The sequence below is a fragment of the Geotrypetes seraphini genome, chromosome 3 (genome assembly GCF_902459505.1).
Source record: "Geotrypetes seraphini chromosome 3, aGeoSer1.1, whole genome shotgun sequence".
NCBI lineage: Eukaryota > Metazoa > Chordata > Amphibia > Gymnophiona > Dermophiidae > Geotrypetes > Geotrypetes seraphini.
Window position 1 is genome coordinate 289,915,578 of NC_047086.1, and position 19,987 is coordinate 289,935,564.

At 44.6% G+C, this 19,987-nt stretch overlaps 1 protein-coding gene across 1 annotated transcript in view; it reads right to left on the reverse strand.

The window, feature by feature from the left end:
* The window catches only part of SDCCAG8 (SHH signaling and ciliogenesis regulator SDCCAG8), a 462,443-nt gene that overhangs the window by 400,632 nt on the left and 41,824 nt on the right, over nucleotides 1-19,987 (reverse strand). The window contains exons 6-7 of the mRNA XM_033937699.1: nucleotides 18,816-19,037; nucleotides 12,839-12,903 (exon numbers count right to left, since the gene is read on the reverse strand). Coding sequence (XP_033793590.1) covers nucleotides 12,839-12,903; nucleotides 18,816-19,037 — 287 coding nt within the window. The remainder of the gene's footprint in view (nucleotides 1-12,838; nucleotides 12,904-18,815; nucleotides 19,038-19,987) is intronic.

The following is a 19,987-nucleotide window of genomic DNA, read 5'->3' on the forward strand; positions in this document are numbered from 1 at the left end:
CTTTTAGGTCATCCAAGTGCCAACTTGGGTGGGTTTTTAGATGTATTTCTGTTTCAATTATGAGCCCCATAATATTTAAACAACAAAACAGTAAAGATAACAATGTAAAGTTCAAGTCATAAATCCCTCTCTTCTCTTAACTCTCATGCCAGGGCATTTTTTCTTTCTTCATGTTTATCATCTTCCCTCTGCATCCCTATCCACTCTATCCAGTATCTCCTCTCTGTGTCCCTGCCAATACTACCTTCTAAGGATTGGCAGGGAGTGTGCAAATATTTTTCATTTGAACAATTCTAAAAAAAAATTTTCATGTGAACAACTAGTTCTAAAAATCAGATTTGCAAGTATTTTTGTAAGCAACTATGTAAAATCTGTAAGTTCCTAGAATGTATAAGCAATTGCTCATGTGCGCTGCTTAAAGGGAACGTAGGTCCCTGCCTCTATGTTGAGCAACTCCCTTCCCTGTGTTCTTATTCTTACCCTGTTCATCTCTCTTCCTTCCCATTCCCAGTATTACCCTTCTTTGTCCCTATCCTCTCCATGTTTAAAGTTTTCCCCTCAATCTTCCCTTCCTCACAACACCCACCCCCACCCCCACCTCTGCCTCTGGGACCAGCATCTCTCCATCTCTCTTCATTTCTTTCTGTTCTCCTAGCATCACCTGCGGGGAACCAGCATCTATTGTTCTTCCCTTTTGTCCTGCCTCAATAGAGGCCAGCATCTTTCTTTCTTTCCTCCTGCCCCTTCAAAAAACATCCAAGCATTTCTTCTCCCCCTCCCCAACCCCAGAAGCTACCATCTCTTTTCTTTCCTTCCTGCTCCCCCTTCACTCCAGTAGTCAGCATTTCTTCCCTCTACTTCCCTTCCTCCTGCTGTAACCCCAGGGGTCCAGCAATTGTTCCTTTATTTCCTACCCACCTGATGTACCCACCAACCCCACAGCAGGACCAGCATCTTTTCCTCTTCTTCCTTCCCCATAATTCCGACATTTCTTCTTCATCTACCTATCTCTCCCCGAAGTCCAGCAAGCATCCTTCTCTCATCCCTTCCTTCTGCACCCCAACCCCCCCCCCACCTTTGCTGATAAATCCAACATTGCTGTGCCTCCTACCTCAGACATCTCTTCCTCACCCTCCTCCCTGGCACACCATGAGCCTTGCCTATCTGTTTGGCAGCATTGAAGATGCTAATCTAATCTAATCTTTGATTTTTTTATACCGATTCATCCCAACAGAAGGGCTCAACTCGGTTAACAAAATATTAATAAAATTATACAGAAACTATAGGCCTGTTTTACAAAGCTGCGCTAGCAGTTGCAGCATGGTAATGGCCCCAAAGCCCATAGAGATTTAAAGGGCTCCGGGACTGTTGCCGCATGGAAACCGCTAGCGTGGCTTTGTAAAACAGACCCTATATCTTTTATGCCAGAATTTTATCTTTTATGATTGATTATTTGAAAAAGAAGGATCAGTAGTAAATTTCTGAAATAAATATGTCTTCACTACTTTACGAAAAGTGGGTAGATGAGAGAGAACTCTAATTATAGAAGGAAGGTCATTCCAAACTTTTACGAATAAAAAAGAAAATGATCGACAAAAATTAGTACAAGCTTTTCCACAGCTGACCAGACAGCCAAAAACAATAAGTTTCATTGGAGAAACAGGATTAGGATCTATCTTCAGCAGAGAACAAAATAATATTGTTTATTGAAAGCTTCTATACTGCTACTACTAACTGGGTAGTCAATTCAGAGCAGTTTACATGCGTTTCTATCATGGTGTTACAATACATGAGCTACAATATATGAGCTTTAGTGTGTTATTATACAGAGTTTTGTCCCCATGTTATTCTCTATTTGGAACCAACCCCCTTTGACTATTAGGTCTCTAGATGGGTAATTTTTCTTTCATAAGACTGTAAAAAAATTGAGATTAGTACAAAACACCGCTGTTCGCTTAATCTTCAGACTGAGAAATAAAGAACACATTAGCCCCTACTATAAAAAACTGCACTGGCTACCAATAGAAGCGCGAATACTATTTGCATGTATCTGTTTCAAACAAGTCTGGGGACTAGCACCTTCCTACCTGCAAACTCACTTCATTCTGCACAACCCCACACGAACAACCAGAAACAAAAATATCTTTGCATACCCAAAGATCACAGGCTGCAGATACAAATCCTTCCTGGATAGAACCTTCATGTTCCAAGCGAATAGACAGCAAGTCTGGCTGAGAAACTGCATAAATGAACCCAACCTGACTTACAATGCATTCCGAAAATCAATTAAAACCACCCTATTCGACAAATTCATTGACTAAAACAGACCACCCTCTCTCACTATGATATTCCCCTCTGTAAACAATATTTCAATCTCTCAGGAAGCTCCAATTTTCATGTATTCTTTACCCATGGAACTCCAATTAGTATGTAACTTTTCTATTTTAGGCTTCTTGTTATTCACTGACTGTCCAGCCTTCTTTCAATGTGAACCGCCTAGAAGTCGCTTGACTATGGTGGTATAGAAAAATAAAGTTATTATTAAAAATCTATCTATTCACACATTACAGAATGAGGCACAAATAGTAGATGTGACAAGTCTCCTAGAGTTTACTAAATCACCAGAGCAGAGGGGCTGCCCATCACGTGGCTTTATTTACCCCACTCCCCCCCCGCGTCCAGCCCTGTGCTTCCCCACTCAGCTCTGTGACTGTAGAAGCAGATTGCTTTCACATTCTTAGCCGTGGCCATGAGATCTGTGCCTAGTTTGCCCAAGTCCAAACTACGAAAGAAAACTCTTTTTGAGACAGAGACCACTCTTTGGGATCCAGAGTCTGCCAGCTGAGAAAGCTGGCTTGAACGTTCTTTACTCCTACCATGTAGGCAGCAGAGAGAGCTTGCAAATGAAGTTCCGCCCACTGGAATAACATCTGATCTTCAAGATGAAGGGCAGCTCTTCTGGTGCCACCCTGTTTGTTTACATAAGATTGCAGTGGCATTGTCCACAAACACCCTGACTGCTTTCCCCAACAGGAAAGACTGCAACTGCAGCAAGGCCAACCGAATGGCTCTCAGTTCCAGACAATTGATGGGACACTTGCTCTCCAATGGGAACCACTTGCTCTGGAAAAGGTATCCGTGGCAGAGGGCCCCTGAGTCCTTGAGGCTGGCGTTGGTTGTGAGGGTCACTCATGAGTTGTTCTGAGAGGTATGCCTCTTGCCAAGTTCTCCCCCCTTGGAGTCACCAACGCAGGCCTCTGCCATACAGGAGAGCTGCATCTGCAGGGAGTGATGTTGTGGAGACCATCTGGATAGAAAGGAGTTCTGGAGAGTGCGCATATGTTCCCTCACCCAAGGAATCCAAGGAGGCTGCCATCGAGCCCAGCACCTGCAGATACTGCCAGGCTGTGTGACTGGGAAGGGCCAAGATCATGAGGATCTACATCCTGAGCTTCTGTTTGTATGGCTCGGGAAGAAAAACATGGCCTTCACTGTGTCGAAGCAGACTCTCAGATACTCCAAGCACTGAGTCAGCTGAAGATGACTCTTTTGAAAGTTGATTATCTAGCCCAGGTCCTATAAGAGGCTCACCACTTGCTGGACCATGCACTCATAGTGCACAAGAGAGAGAGCCCTGATCAGCCAATTGTCCAGGTATGGATGCACCTGGACCCCAATCCAGTGAAGGTGGGTTGCTACAACCACCATCACCTTGGTAAAGGTGCAAGGAGCTGTGCCCAAACCGAAGGAGAGCACCACAAAATGGAAGTGGCACTAAAACATGTGAAATCTCAAATATCTCCTGTGAGCCTGAAAGATGGGGATGTGATATACCTCAATCAAACCCAGAGAGACAAGGATCTCTCCCGGGGCCACAGCTGCTATGACGGAAAGACCATTTACAGACTTCAAATCCAGAATGGGCCTCCAATATTCTGTGCCTTCCTTGGGCACTATGAAGCATAAAGAGTATCTGTCTGAGACTGATTCTTCTTCATGAACTGGTTCTATGGCATGAATGTTTAAGAGTCATTGCACTGTCAATCGGATTCTGACCGCCTTCTTCGGCCGTCTGCGTGGGGAGTTGAGAAACAGATCTGGAGGGGACTGGCAAAACTCGATCCTGTGCCCCTCCCTGTCTAGCACCCAGCAGTTAAATGAGATCTATTCCCATTTGTCCCTGAATGCCGACAGTCGCCTTCCAATGAGGAGTTTTGGCCATCCTCCTGGCGTCATTGCTGTTTCTTGGAGGCTGAGCCACCATGGGAACCCACAGATTTCTGGCGCTGATAACTACCAAATCTCTGGAAACTTGAAAAGGGCCTCAGAGAGTAGCAGCCAGAGGAAGATTGGCAAGATCTCCTAGTGGCATGAAAACTGTCTCTATTTCCCCCAGCATGTCAAAGGCTCCTAACTATCTAGGAGGGATTTGGGGCGGCGAACCACCACACTGGCCATGAGGTCATTGAGCCCTTTGCCAAACAGCATCTGCCCCTTGAAGGGTAATTTGCTGAGAGTGGCCTTGGAGGCTGAAACATCCGCCCACTGTCTGATCCAGAGTATCCAGCAGGCCAAAATGGAGTAAACTGAAACCTTACCCAGGATTCTAATGATGTCATAAGGAGCATCGACCACATAATCACGCCCTCCTTAAACATGGGGACAGGAGTCCCCAAGCTCCAAGGGACTAGTCTGCAGCCTTGTATGGCAGGCTCATGTTATGGAGGCAGCTACTGCAGCTTTGATACCCAAAGCCAGAACTTCAAACTGTCTTTCCAGAATCACATCCATTCTACGGTCCTGTGCATCCTTCAGTATCACTTCAACTTCACTAGGAAGGGAGGTGCGCTTGGTCACTTGCACCACTGCGGAGCCCACCTTCAGTTGGACAAACAGCTGCAAGAAGTCCGGAGTCATAGGAGAGTCCAAACATAGCTTTGACCAACTTAAGTGAGCCTTCAGGAATCGCCCACTGGTCTGTGAACAAAGAAGTAAGATCCAGGAGAGCAGGAAAAAAGTTTGTCTGTGCTTTAGTGCTGCACATGAGAGTATTGAAAGGTAGAAGGCTGCTGGATATTGAGCTTCAAAAATGACATGGGAAACTGAAGCTGACCTGAAAAGGTGACATTCAGAGGGATCATCACTGTGATCTACCACTGCACCTGCCCCCTGAATACTGGACCAAAAGGGATCCCACCATCACAGAAAAGCCCTGCAAAAACAAAGGCATGGAAATAGACTTCCAATCATCCCAAACCTGCTCTGAAGGGTCACTGACACTGGAAGCTGGCATGATATGAAGTGGGGATTGTAACGGAGCCGGTACCTGTGCCTTCAGTGTTGCCGGTCTCCGCTCACCTCAATGCAACCTCGACGTGCTTCCTTTAAGTAGGAAGTCCCGCTGGAACACTCTTCATAACTCAGAAAACATAAATGGTACAAAAAATGAGTTCATGGTGCAAAAATCAAGTGCTTTATTGTGAATTGGAATGAGGGAGTCTGTTTTCCCACACAGTCCTGACTCCACAATTATAGGGAAAATCCATAAACAAAAATATAACTGAGTCCAAACCACAAGGCTCAGCTATCACCTTAATGCAGGTAAGTAACGTTATCATATAGTCCAAATAGACATCCAAAATGCAGGTTCCTTAAACTTCAATAGTCTTTCAACAATATAGCAAGCACTGCTGGTAGTGCTGTAATCAAGCCCTGAAGTTCAGCTGGCTTCTTCCCACTCAGTTTAACTGAACTGATGTGGGGGAGGGGAGTAAGTGAATCCACTATAAAACTTTTCTGAATAACAGAATGCCACGAATGGCCCCACTAACCCTCCTTGTATGGAAAGTGGATTCTCCCCAATTATCTCCTCACTTCCCTCAGGTAATTACCACAGCCAGAAAGAAAACTAATTAAACTTCTGGTCTTCAGATATTCAAAGTTTAGCACAAAAAGAAAAACGTTTTTTTTTTTCCTTTCTTTTTTTTTCTCCTGCTTCCCTCAAGCAGGGCAGTCACAGCCAGCACAAGTCATTTAAAGGAATACAAGAATCAAACATTCCTTCTCACACAGTGTAACCCCAAACCCAGCAGCATTATAAATCTTACAACTCTCAGCCCTGCCACTTAGCTCATTTCCATTGGCACCTCTTCAGGCAGGCTGACAGTTTCTCCAAACTCCATAGATTCTTCACTGGGTATCTGGTTGGACAAAGGGTCTGTGTCAGGCTCCTGCATTTCCCAGTCACAGGACTCAGGAACACCTTCAGCAGGAGAGATCCTTTCCAGGTCTGGCCCTGAGTAGACTGCCCCCCTCCTTCTCAGAGCAGCCTCTAAAGTACCTAGGGGAATCTGACCTGCCCTGGAAGGGGGAGGAGCTTTCTGACGATTTCTCCTAGCTGTCTTTGGGAGCTTAATCATTCCCTTCAGCTGGGAGAAGCCAGGGGAAGGGAGCTCTCTCTGGGGCTGTTGTGGGCTGTCCCAACTCTCCTCTTCTCCTCCCTGGAGCTCAGCCCTGACTGAATTAAAGGGCCAGCTAGGTTTTTCCTTAGGCTTGGTCACAATCCTATCCCCGTGATTTGCCCTCTGGATCACTGGACCAGGCTTGACAATAGCCTGCCCTGGCAAAAGCTGCATTTTAGGGATAGGATTGTGACATACCCTCACCTTTAAGGGCTGCCCATCCTGGGATCCTAAATCCCTTTCAGAAACGTTTCCGGGGTTTATTGCCCCTTCTTTCCTGACCTAGGGGAGGTGGGTCGGGGTCTTCAAAATCTTCTGGCCATCGTAATAGGGCAACCTCCCGCTGCCCTCCTGTCGTTCCACTACTATGACCATTAGGACCCTCTAGCCCCTCCACCCTTTGGGCTAAAGCGGCGATAACCTGTGTTATCCCCCCCAAGTCCTCCTTTCCTATTTGAGCAATTTGCTCCCTTAGTTCCTCCATCTCTTGCTCCATGCCTTTGAATGTGTCCAAGACCTTCTCAAAATGCTGAGCGTGTTGTTCCAATTGTTCCCCCTGTTCTTTTTGGGTTACCCCCCAGCTTTCAGCCTTCCCTGTTCTTACGGTTAGCTGTCCGCAAGTGTTTTTTAACTCCTTAACACAATGCTGCACTCCCTTCTGTTGGGCCTGATTTTCTGCAATCTGAGTCTTCACCTGATTTATTTGGGAGTCCATCTCTGCCAATAGTCCTCTAAGATTTTTGGACTCTTGTTGGCACTTTGACAGAATTTCCTCTCCCAACTTTTCCCTAGAACATTCAGGTGGCTCTTTTGAAGGGAGGGAATTAGCGTCTACCTGCAATTTCAGCTCTAGTTCCCACTTTTTCCGTGCGGCTTCTAGTTCTCCCCTAAGGGACAGTATCTCCGCCCGCAGCGTAGCTAGGGTCCCCTCCACAGGATCTCCTTGTCCCCCACCCAAGGTTTTAGGTGTTAGCGGGGTCTCCTGAGAGTTAGCTCCTGATGACCCAAATCCTTCCTGTCCTCTTTTTGTGTCCGGGAGCCTCACCCGTTGCTCCAACCTGGCGTGCCAAATTCTCTCGCACACCATCTGGGCGATGCGATCCCCGGGTTGGACATTGTATTCGGCATCCCCCTGGTTAACCAATAACACCGCTAAATTTCCTCTAAAGTCAGGGTCGATTACTCCCGCAGCCACATCTACGGAGTGCTTCAACGCTAACCCTGACCGAGGAGCTATCCTTAAATAGGAACCTGGTGGGGGAGCTACCTGGATGTCGGTCAATACTAAAGCCCTTCCCTTAGCTGGGATGTTCTGTGACTGAGCTGCATACAGGTCAAACCCTGCTGCTCCAGCATAGGCTTGAGTCGGTGAATGGGCCTTGCCAGAGAGAGGAACCCAGCAAATCGTCGGGTACCACTTCTTCTGACCCGCCCCTCTGGCTTGACGCCTCCTCTCTGAAGGGAGTCTAACCTTCCCCTCTACCTTGGATCCCAACATACATCTGCCCTGGATCCCCGGGCTGCCGTTCCTTTCACTACCCAGGCCTTCTCCTTGAGTCCATACTCCAGCCCGGCTTAACCAGTCCCTCCCCAGGATAACGGGATAAAGGGCCGAGTTTAACACCGCCACTTCAATGCGCATGCTCTCCCCTTTATATTCGATGTTTATGGGCCGGAGTGGGTACTCCTTGGACACCCCATGAACACACATAATAGGGACCTTCTCCACACTCTTCCCCAAGCCCTTGACTCCCACCACCTGGGTCCAAAACTGTCGGGATACTGCAGACTGTTCGGCCCCTGTGTCAACCAGGGCTAATACCTTCCTCCCTGCCACAGAGACTGACACCCGATATACCTCCGGAACCTTGGCCCCGGACCCCTGTGTCATTATGAGGCCCTTGGCAACCCTACAATATCGCTGTGTATGTCCTATTTCCCCACAGCGATAGCATCGGGGAGCCTCTTTGTATAAGGCCTCCCTAGGCTTGGGCCACTCTATTTTATGGACCTGACCTTGGGATCCCCTACTCTTATCCCCCCGGGCCTGTTCCTTGCTTTCCTCCGGGTACGGTAAGGAGGTATCTTTCCCTGACCTGGCAAGGTCTAAATACGTTCTCGCTACCTGTCCCGGTGGCCCACCAGCTGTGTTTATAGATGAGCACTGCAGCAGCTGAGTTAGCAGCTTGGTCTGCTCACCCATCACCCTGACCAGTTCGTCATGCTGTTGCCTGCTCTGTTTCTGACTGCGGTCCCATAAGTCCTGGTTTGCTTTTAAAACCGCTTGCAGATTTTCGCTCTGTCTCTGCCTCTCGGCCGTCAGAAACTCCATCAGCTGCTGCTGATCCATCTTGGCCCGACACCTGGGAGGAAACAACAAGAGAGACCAACCCAAGAGCGGTACCAAAATAACTGGGTAGCCAATCCCCTCACCCCCCCTGGTCTAGCAGCTTACCAGAGAGCAAGGTGAGTCGGCGCCTTTGGTTTGTAGGCCTCCTTGGCCCCCAGTCGCTCACTGCGTCTCTGTCCTCTAATATAGCCGTCCGGATCTCCCGGGCTTTCCTCCGACTCTGGACCCCCGCAAGTTCAGGCTGGATCCCTCCGGACACTTGCTTCCACTGCACCGCCGATTGGAAGACGTCTGGAACTCAGCTCCTCGCAAACAGGAACCAACACAACAAACTAAAAAAACAAGCTAAAGAAATAAATCATTCAAAAGTCCAAACTTTTTTTTTTTTTCCCAACTATCAAAAATTTTTTTTTTTCAAAAAAAAAAAATTTCACCGCATGTCCAGCAGGAGGCGCAATATCCCACTCCTGATACCACTTGTAACGGAGCCGGTACCTGTGCCTTCAGTGTTGCCGGTCTCCGCTCACCTCAATGCAACCTCGACGTGCTTCCTTTAAGTAGGAAGTCCCGCTGGAACACTCTTCATAACTCAGAAAACATAAATGGTACAAAAAATGAGTTCATGGTGCAAAAATCAAGTGCTTTATTGTGAATTGGAATGAGGGAGTCTGTTTTCCCACACAGTCCTGACTCCACAATTATAGGGAAAATCCATAAACAAAAATATAACTGAGTCCAAACCACAAGGCTCAGCTATCACCTTAATGCAGGTAAGTAACGTTATCATATAGTCCAAATAGACATCCAAAATGCAGGTTCCTTAAACTTCAATAGTCTTTCAACAATATAGCAAGCACTGCTGGTAGTGCTGTAATCAAGCCCTGAAGTTCAGCTGGCTTCTTCCCACTCAGTTTAACTGAACTGATGTGGGGGAGGGGAGTAAGTGAATCCACTATAAAACTTTTCTGAATAACAGAATGCCACGAATGGCCCCACTAACCCTCCTTGTATGGAAAGTGGATTCTCCCCAATTATCTCCTCACTTCCCTCAGGTAATTACCACAGCCAGAAAGAAAACTAATTAAACTTCTGGTCTTCAGATATTCAAAGTTTAGCACAAAAAGAAAAACGTTTTTTTTTTTCCTTTCTTTTTTTTTCTCCTGCTTCCCTCAAGCAGGGCAGTCACAGCCAGCACAAGTCATTTAAAGGAATACAAGAATCAAACATTCCTTCTCACACAGTGTAACCCCAAACCCAGCAGCATTATAAATCTTACAACTCTCAGCCCTGCCACTTAGCTCATTTCCATTGGCACCTCTTCAGGCAGGCTGACAGTTTCTCCAAACTCCATAGATTCTTCACTGGGTATCTGGTTGGACAAAGGGTCTGTGTCAGGCTCCTGCATTTCCCAGTCACAGGACTCAGGAACACCTTCAGCAGGAGAGATCCTTTCCAGGTCTGGCCCTGAGTAGACTGCCCCCCTCCTTCTCAGAGCAGCCTCTAAAGTACCTAGGGGAATCTGACCTTGCCCTGGAAGGGGGAGGAGCTTTCTGACAATTTCTCCTAGCTGTCTTTGGGAGCTTAATCATTCCCTTCAGCTGGGAGAAGCCAGGGGAAGGGAGCTCTCTCTGGGGCTGTTGTGGGCTGTCCCAACTCTCCTCTTCTCCTCCCTGGAGCTCAGCCCTGACTGAATTAAAGGGCCAGCTAGGTTTTTCCTTAGGCTTGGTCACAATCCTATCCCCGTGATTTGCCCTCTGGATCACTGGACCAGGCTTGACAATAGCCTGCCCTGGCAAAAGCTGCATTTTAGGGATAGGATTGTGACAGGATGCCTGCTTTGGAGAAGGATCCCCCTTAGGCGGAGTAGGCACGCCTATAGGAAGCACAATGCTTCCTGGTCCTGTTAATTAGGCTTTCCTTAAAAGGCTGACAAAAATTGAGAAGCCTTGCATTAGAGAACCTGAGGCTCCTTGTGTAACTCCAGACCAGAGATACATTTGATCAGGGGTGCCCAAAAGGTCGATCGCGATTGACCAGTACATCACAAAGGCAATGCGAGTCAATCGTGGCGCCCATCCCGGGCTCCATGATAGACTCGTGTTGCCTTTGCTTTCTGTTCTCCCTGCTTCCCCGACGTCAGGCCAGATGCGTCAATTCTGACGTCAGAGAGGAAGTTCTGGGCCAGGCAGTCGCTGCCTAGCTGGCCCAGAACTTCCTCTTAGACGTCAGAATTGACGTCGGGGGGAAGGCTATGGGCCCGGCGCTTGTACGCGCTTGGCCTGGTGTCGGGGAAGCAGGGAGAAATCAGCAGTGGTGGCTTGGGGGAGGGCAGGGAGAAAGGCAGACAGAAAGAAAGAAAGGGGGGAGGAAGAGAGAGAAAGACAGACAGACAGAAACAAAGGGGGCAGGGAGAAAGAAAGAAAGGGGGCAGGGAAAAAGAAAGACAGACAGAAAGAGAGAAAGGGGGCAGGGTGAGAGAGAGAGAGAAAGAAAGAAAGGGGAGGGGCAGGTAGAGAGGAGGAAAAAGTTGGACTCATGGAGGGACAGAGAGAGATGTTGGTTGGGGAATGGAATGAGGTCTGGAGGAGAGGCAGAAAGAAAGAAATATTGGATTTACAGTCAGAAGAAGGAAGTGCAACCAGATTGCAAAGGTAGGAAAAATGATTTTATTTTAAATTTAGTGATCAAAATGTGTCTATATTTTGCACTATGGCTCCCCTCAATGCTTTGAGCCCCTTTCCTCTTATCTAAGGACTGCCCCCAGGAATACAGTTCATTGCAAATCAGCCAGAAACACCTGTAGAGGACAAAGGCAAGAGAGGGGTATGGGGATACTCCCCGACCAATAAATGTAATCTGCTCATAATATGAAGCCAGAAAAATGCACAATTGAAACAGGTCATTAAAACATTAGGAACCTAAACAACAAAAAACAATGCTATAAGGAGACACAGCCTGCACTGACAGAAGGGGGCGCTGGGACTAGGGACCCCCAAGACAAGGTGCTAAACACATTTGGGTGGAACTCTTAGAAAGGCTGGTCAATAAATCAGAAATCCAGCTTACTAGTACTTATAAAAGCAAATAATCAGCGAATCAGCAACTCACAGGGCAGGTTCCAGGAATACAGCATGGATTTACAAGAAAGAAGATTATCAAAGGTAAGGACCTAATCTTTTGTTCTTGTACACTGTGACTTCTATTTGTCTGAATCAGCCTGGCTGCAGGGAAAGGATTTCTGCCTCTGAAATTGCTTAGACCTCAACTATCGAAGGAAATATTCTGCCTGCCAGAAAAGACCCCAACCATTAACTCCCACCCCCAGGATTCCTCACGCAGCCGGCTCCCTGATACCCCTAGGGTTCTTACTCAGGGATCACACAGCCTGACCTCAAGCCTCTGATAAAATCAGAAGGCGAGCTGCTCCCAGGGGGCCAGACCCCGAGCTCCTAAAGGGACCCAAAGAAGGCTGGCTCAACAGGTACTCTGTGAGAATAGCCTGGGAGCAGCAGTCTCCCACATGGGACTGCTTTCTTTCCCAGTGGGGTGCTTGAGCATTGAAGCCATGAAGAATTTCAAACCCGAAAATAATTTTTAAAAACACAGAGCAGAGCAAAACACACCTGAGTTCACTTTCAGAAGGAATAACTGAGGGGGTGCTGTGCTCCACTGCAGAAGGGAAGGAGTTTCAAGTTCTTAAAGAGAGATCCTTCAGCAGTTCACAGAAAATGGGAATCAACAGCTACAGTACGGACTCCTGTGTATCCGCAACAGAACAGTGTATTTTACCGACCATAGATATTTTATTGTTATACGAGGACAAGGATACAATATTTACATTTCAGATTATTTGGCATAGCATATACATTATAATTAAACAGCAAAATAATTCCCTCTGCCTCTAAACTTAAAAAAGAGCAACATTTTAAATTCCAGCTGATTTTAAACAGAAAAAACACAAAAGGGGCCCAATTATCTAAAAATGCTTTTCTTTTCCAATTTATTAAAAAATTAATTTTAAAATCACCTTAGAGAGATTACTTGGGATTCCAGAGTTTCAGTCTTTGCTTGATAGAGAAGTTTCAACCTTTCCTTTAACAATGAAGAAAATCAAACACATAAATGATATTTAAAGGTACTACAAAATACTATCTTATATGTCTGTCAGAAAGAACTACAATTACTCATACAAAATAAGCTTCAACAAATCTAGATGTAAACATTTGCTTTCACTGACAATTAAAATCTTGGATGGGCATAATCAAAAGTAACGTCTAGGTCCGTTTTCGCCTAAGTCGCAAGTCATCCAAAGTCAGACACAGCTTAAGTCACATTTTCGAAAAATACGTCCAAAATATTTTTGTTTTTCAAAAATCATCTAACTATACGTCCAGCCATCTGATTGTCCAAACTGCTAAATCGTCCATTTTTATACCACATTTTCATCCAAATATTCATCCAAGTCAAAAACGCCTAGAATAAGCCCTGTTGGACGTGGGAGGGGTCTGGCATTACATTACATTAGGGATTTCTATTCCGCCATTACCTTGTGGTTCAAGGCGGATTACAAAAGAGTTATCAAAGATGTATTACAAAAGATATCTGATCGTTTTCAATGAGATCTCGGAGAGAACAGGAACTCGCAGGCCTTGAGCATGTGCAGATGCTCAAGGCCCAGCACAGAAGAGGAGGCCGATCATCAGGCACCGGCACCAACACACATGACATGCCGGTGCCGGTGCCAAGGCCAGATGAAAGTAAGAAGCGGGTTCGGGTGGGTCTGGGGGACTTCAGGTCACGGCGGGGGGGTGCCGGATCGCGGCGGGGGGGGGGTGCCGGATCGCGGAGGGGAGGGTGCCGGATCACGGGGGGGGGGGGGGCGCTCGTAAATCGAGGCACACTCTGTTTCCAAGGTGCCGATTTTGCAAATGTTTTGCTCGTCTTGCAAAACACTCGCAAACCGGTGCACTCGTAAACCGAGGTACCACTGAATTTCTTATATACCGCCAAAGCCGTAGTAGTTCGAGGCGGTTTACAACAAAGAAGGACTGGACAATCAGCGAATATAGGTACAGTCAGCGAAAATAGGTACAACAAGGAAGGGCTGGACAGTCAGCAAAAAGGTACAATTAGCAAATATAAGTATAAGTATAAGTACAATCAGCAAATTAAGATACAGTGTATATGGGTGAGCAGGATACAGGTACAATAAAAGGGGGCATAGGTCAGGCATAGAGGTCTTAGGTTATAAATCAGTTAAATAGGTTAGCTTTTAGTAATTTCCTGAAGTTTAGGTAGGATGAGGAGCGCGAGACAATATTGCCCAGCCAATTATTAAGTTGACCTGCTTGGAAGGCGAGAGTTCTATTCAAGTATCTTTTGTAACGGCAGGCCTTTAGAATTGGATGGCTAAACAGATGAGTTCTGCATGTGGGTCTGGATGGACAGTCTAAGATAAAATGGGGTACCAAGTATAAAGGGGCCGAACCACAGATGGATTTGAAACAGAAACAGGCAAACTTGAATTGCACTCTTACTTCCAAGGGTAACCAGTGGAGACTTTGGTAGTAGGGAGTTATGTGTTCCCATTTTTTGTAGTCCAAAGATCAGACGGATTGCCAAATTTTGGATGATAAGTAGTTTTTGAGTGGTTTTTTTTGAAAGATCTCAGGTAGGTGATGCTACAGTAATCGAGTAAGCTTAGGATGGAGGATTGCACAAGTAAGCGGAATGAGGAAGCATCGAAGTACGTACTTTCTGATGACACCAAGCTTTGCAGCAGGGTTAGAAACACGGAAGACTGTGAGGTCCTGCAAAGAGACCTAACAAGACTGGAAGAGTGGGCAAAAAAGTGGCAAATGAGTTTTAATATAGAGATACAGTCATGCATGTAGGGAAAAAGAACCCGATGTTCAGCTACAAAATGGGGGGATCACTGCTAGGGGTGAGCAACCTTGAAAGAGACCTGGGTGTGATGGTGGACACAACATTGAAAGCATCAACACAGTGTGCGATGGCCTCAAAGAAAGCGAACAGAATGTTGGGTATCATTAAAAAGGGTATCACGACCAGGACGAAGGAAGTCATCATGCCGCTGTATCGTGCAATGGTGCGTCCACATCTGGAGTACTGTGTCCAGTACTGGTCGCCGTACCTCAAGAAGGACATGGCAATACTTGAGGGGGTCCAGAGGAGAGCAACCAAAATGATAAAAGGTATGGAAAACTTTTCGTATGCTGACAGGTTGAAGATGCTGGGGCTCTTCTCCCTGGAAAAGCGGAGACTTAGAGGAGACATGATAGAAACCTTCAAAATCCTGAGGGGCATAGAGAAAGTGGACAGGGACAGATTTTTCAGACTGTGGGGAACCACTAACACAAGGGGTCACTCGGAGAAATTGAGAGGGGACAGGTTTAGAACAAATGCTAGGAGGTTCTTTTTTACCCAGAGGGTGGTGGACACATGGAACGCGCTTCCGGAGGTTGTGATAGCCCAGAGCACATTGCAGGGTTTCAAGGAAGGTTTAGATAAGTTTCTAAAAGATAAGGGGATTGAGGGTTACAGATAAAAGAAGAGGTAAGTTACAGAAATGGACAGGAACCACATTAAAGGTCATGGACCTGATGGGCCGCCGCGGGAGCGGACCGCTGGGCATGATGGACCAATGGTCTGACCCAGTGGTGGCAATTTCTTATGTTCTTATGGTTCTTAGTTTCCATAAGGCGGAGAAGCCTTTTCTGACTAGTAGGTTGGTGTGTGCTTCGAGGGTAAGGTTGCGGTCTAGTGTCACTCCTAGAATTTTTATGGAATCTGTGATAGGGAAGACTGACCATTCAAGGAGATTGATGAATCTTTGATTTTGTCGTTCAGACTCGCCAGGAAGAATTTGGCTTTTTCTGGATTGAGCTTCAGTTTGAAATCGGCCATCCATAGTTCGATTTGCTTTAAGATAGATGCATTATAGAGTAGAGCTGTTTTTTGGGGGGTTGGGGAGTTTAATGAGAAGAAGGTATTAAACTTGCTGTGTTAAGTCTTTTTCAGGTACTTCTTGAAAAGTATGGTCTTTATTTCTTTTCTAAATGTTTTGTAGTCTGGGGACGCTATCAGTAAATTGGAGATTTGGTTGTCCAGTTTAGCTGCTTGGGTGGCTAGGAGGCCATCATATAGTCTTTTCCGTTTAACTTCTTTGATTGGGGGGGTGAATGAGTTGTGAGTTTTCCTATGTCTGGTTGAGGTGGTTTGTATGAGGCAGTTGTTCAGATAGGTTGGGGGCTGTCTCCGTATAAAGTTTTGAATAGTAGACAATAGAATTTAAATTGTATTCTTGCTGGAATTGGAAGCCAATGCAAGTTGAGGTATGTGGTCGAGTTTCTTCAATGAGTAGATGAGTCTCAGTGCTGTGTTTTTAATTGTTTGTAGTTGTTTTGTTATTATTGTAGGGTAGGTGAGATAGAAGATGTTACAGTAGTCTAGTTGCTTCTGACATTATCACTCTTGTTTAAAAAACTGACCAAATTTAATTGATAATTAGATTCAGCTGATTATACACAGTCAGGCTTAATTATAATCAACACCCTAAGCATAAGAACATATGTTTAATATATACTGAAGACAAAACACCAAAATGTAAATGGCACCAAAGGGTTCCACACGATTAATGAAGCAGAAAAGCAACAAAAATTGTGGAACAGGAGATCGGAAGTAGTAGTGTGTAGTTTAATAAGCATCCAAACAACATAAAAGCAATCCACAAAAGATATATAAAGTCACAAGTGGCTCACAAAATAAATACAAACCAAATAGTGTATAAAATTTCAAGTGACCCAATATGGGTTGTTTTTCAGCAAAACTAAAAATGCCTTCCTCAAGGGTCCTAATGGGTCCTAGAAGATGGAAAGAGATACAAGATTTGGAATAAGTGATGGTGTGACAAAAAAGAATGGTGAATTCCTATCCCCCCAATTTTACAAAACCTATTGCAGTTTTTAGCGCTGGCTGCGGTGGTAACAGCTCGAATGCTAATAGAATTCCTATGAGCGTTGGAGCTGTTAGTGCCTTGGCCGGCGCTAAAAACCATGCTATGGGTTTTGTAAAAAGAGGGGTATGTGAGGTGAAACAAAATGATAAGAAAATGTGATTGGACAGGCAGTAATCTTTAATAAGCACAAAAGAAAAAGTAATGGAGTGATTAAAACTCTTAAGAAGTGAAAAATCGTAGCCAGTAAGACTGATGAAGTGAAAAGTAAACTGAATAATATCATGGCCCTACATTATTTCTAAGACTTTTTCAATGTTGCATAAACTTTGTCAAATTTGTAAATATTTAGGTGAACAATTTATAATTTTGAGATTCTTTCATCAGGAAGTGAAAAAAAAAACTGCAATCAATCCACAGCACTGTCGTTCATCTTATTTTCTCACTGAAAAAGTTGGATAGTATATCAGCTTATGTGTGATCTTTAAATTATTACAAGATTTAGAACCATCATTTTTTTATGATCACATTTACATTTCTATTTGGGTAGGAAATCATATGCCACTTCATTTTCCTTCAGTAAAGGGTAAAAAATGTATTAAGTTGGAGGAGTTCTCTTTGGGATTTCAAGTAGCCAGATTCTGGAAGGACTATTTTTTTTTTTCCAGAAATTGTGCTCTTATTTATTTTGAAAATGTGTATTATATGATCTGATGTCACCAGTAGGATTTTGTGTAATTTTTTAATTTTGTTGTGTCAAATTTAAATTTGTTATGTTATTTTATTAATGCCTTAGATTAATTTTGTTTATTCTAGGAGTTGTTCCTGCTCTTGTTTTCTTAATTCCTAGAGTTACAAGATGTTAACATAGCAAAAAGTTATGCTATATTATATTATGCTATATCTCGCCGAGCCTCATTAATTAACGTTCTAGGCGGGTAGATCGCTAGGTGGCCTCAATTACAGCACCTAGAAGCACCTAAGACACTGTTTATAAAATCAGGCCCTATGGGCTTTCTTTGTCATTGGGAAAAATTGCTAAATAAAAATCAAATGGCTCAGTGATGAAAAATATCTCAACCAGAAGCCAAGATCTATATCAAGCAAAGCAAGAAACAAAGAAAACAAAGCCTAACTAAAAGTCACTTACAGAAAAAGTGCTGCATGACAGCAATAGGTCTTGAAATAAATCTTATAAACACACAAATTCTTCAGAAAAGAAGAATGTCTGACATGAGCTCAATTGATACACTTAGGATCAACTCGACAAAAAGACTGAAGTGGTGCACACGAGTGGTAAACCGATTCAAAAGCTTGCAGAAATTCTAAGCTGGAGTTGTGTTTCACATATCAATCTTGTCAGTGATATTACCCATGTCATGAGGGCTTCCTACCCTGCTGTCTTTAAAGAGATACATGTAGCATGCCATATATAATAAGTAACTATATATAATTCAACCAGTTCTGAAAATCAATCATTATATTTGACATAGATCAAATTCTATATACAAGTTCTTCAGTGGGGGGAGGAAAGCAATAAACACCATCATTTACAAAATTAAAATGTCAGAAATAAATATATATATTTTTTGTTATTGTATTCAATGACCATGTATAAAGGACAAAACAAGTGGTATCTAATTGCATAATGCTTTATCTTACTTATGATCAGACACTGATGTCAGACAAAAAATCATATGTTGCTACTTCCTCACCATCTCCGTTTCTATTCTTTTCAACTTACATGCCAACATCTCAATTAAAAACCTGGAAAAGCAGGACTGCAAATCTTATATCTTCGGAACTTGCCGATTTCCTAATTACATCAATTATGCTTAATTAAATTTTAAGTAGGTCTTGATTCTGAAAGAAATACCAGTAATCTAATGCAACCAAGCCCTGTAAGAAGTGCTAAATTTGTCTTTACCAACATCTGTTATCAAAACCTCAAATATTCTTTTCATTGCCTCTCATCAACCCAATCGACAAATCTAAAACCTCCCAAAAACACAATGATCAAAATACAAACCATTTCTTGCTGCAATTTTTCTAGCTCTAGGGCTGCCAATGATGCAGATGAGTTAATAGCCTGTTTTTTACTATCATGCAATGATGACTGTTTGAGAACCCATGGCATCTGTAGATCGCCTTCTCCTGACGTTAAGATGTTGGTTTTATGCAATGGTGACTGTCCAATAGCTTGCTGAGTTCTGGAATCATCTGCTCTGATCCAGGAATTCTGTGCACTAGCCTATAAAGCAATAATAAAGAAGCTATTAAAAGCACTGCATCATCCTCAGGAAACAGCCAACCAATATGGTATTCAGAATATTCATAATGAATATGCATGGCCAAATTTACATGCCCTGATTTGTTTGCATACAAATGTATCTAGTGCCTATTCACTAAGGGGCTCATAATCAAAACAAAAATACATCCAAAAACCAGCCTAAGTCAGTACTTGGACGACTTAAAATACTGGTCGTCCAAGTGTTGAGATCGAAAACAGTTTTTTAATGTATTCAGATACTCTTTAGGCCTCTGAATCCCACTGTGTGCCCAGAGCTCATAGGGGTGGTTTTGGAGGAGTGGTTAGGGCGGGAGCTGGGCAGGATGTGGGCCAACCTAGACTTAGTCGTCTTGCAGCAATAATTGAAAGTACCTGATTGTAAAACCGCTTAGAAAACCTTGATAGGCGGTATATAAAATCCTAATAAACTTAAACTTAAACTTTTTATGAGGTTGCCTGGACGGAGCTTATACATTGTGACTTATACGAAGTCAAAACAGGTATAAGTGCTGCATCGGGTTGCTGCCGAGCTGATCGTGGCAAGGCATCTCCCTGCCACAATCAGTTAAGCAGCCCAGGCAACCCGTTCCCCTCCATCACTCAGTGCATTCTGGGATGCACTGGGAGTGGCCTAAGATTTTGATTGGCAAGATCTCTTAGGCCCCTCCTATTGGGGGTAGCCTAAGGGATCTGGCCAATCGGAATCTTAGGCCACTCCCAACACATCCCAGAATGCACTGAGAAACAAGCCTAAGATTCCAGTTGGCCGAAGCGCCTAAAATTCCTCCCCGGTGCATCCCACAATGCACTGGGAAGAGTTAGGTCCGCCATTCGGGTGAAGGCAGACCTGCCGGCCGAGGTATCTGGCCAGCCAACTAAAAAAGGTAAGGACTGAGCATCCCTCCTGCAAG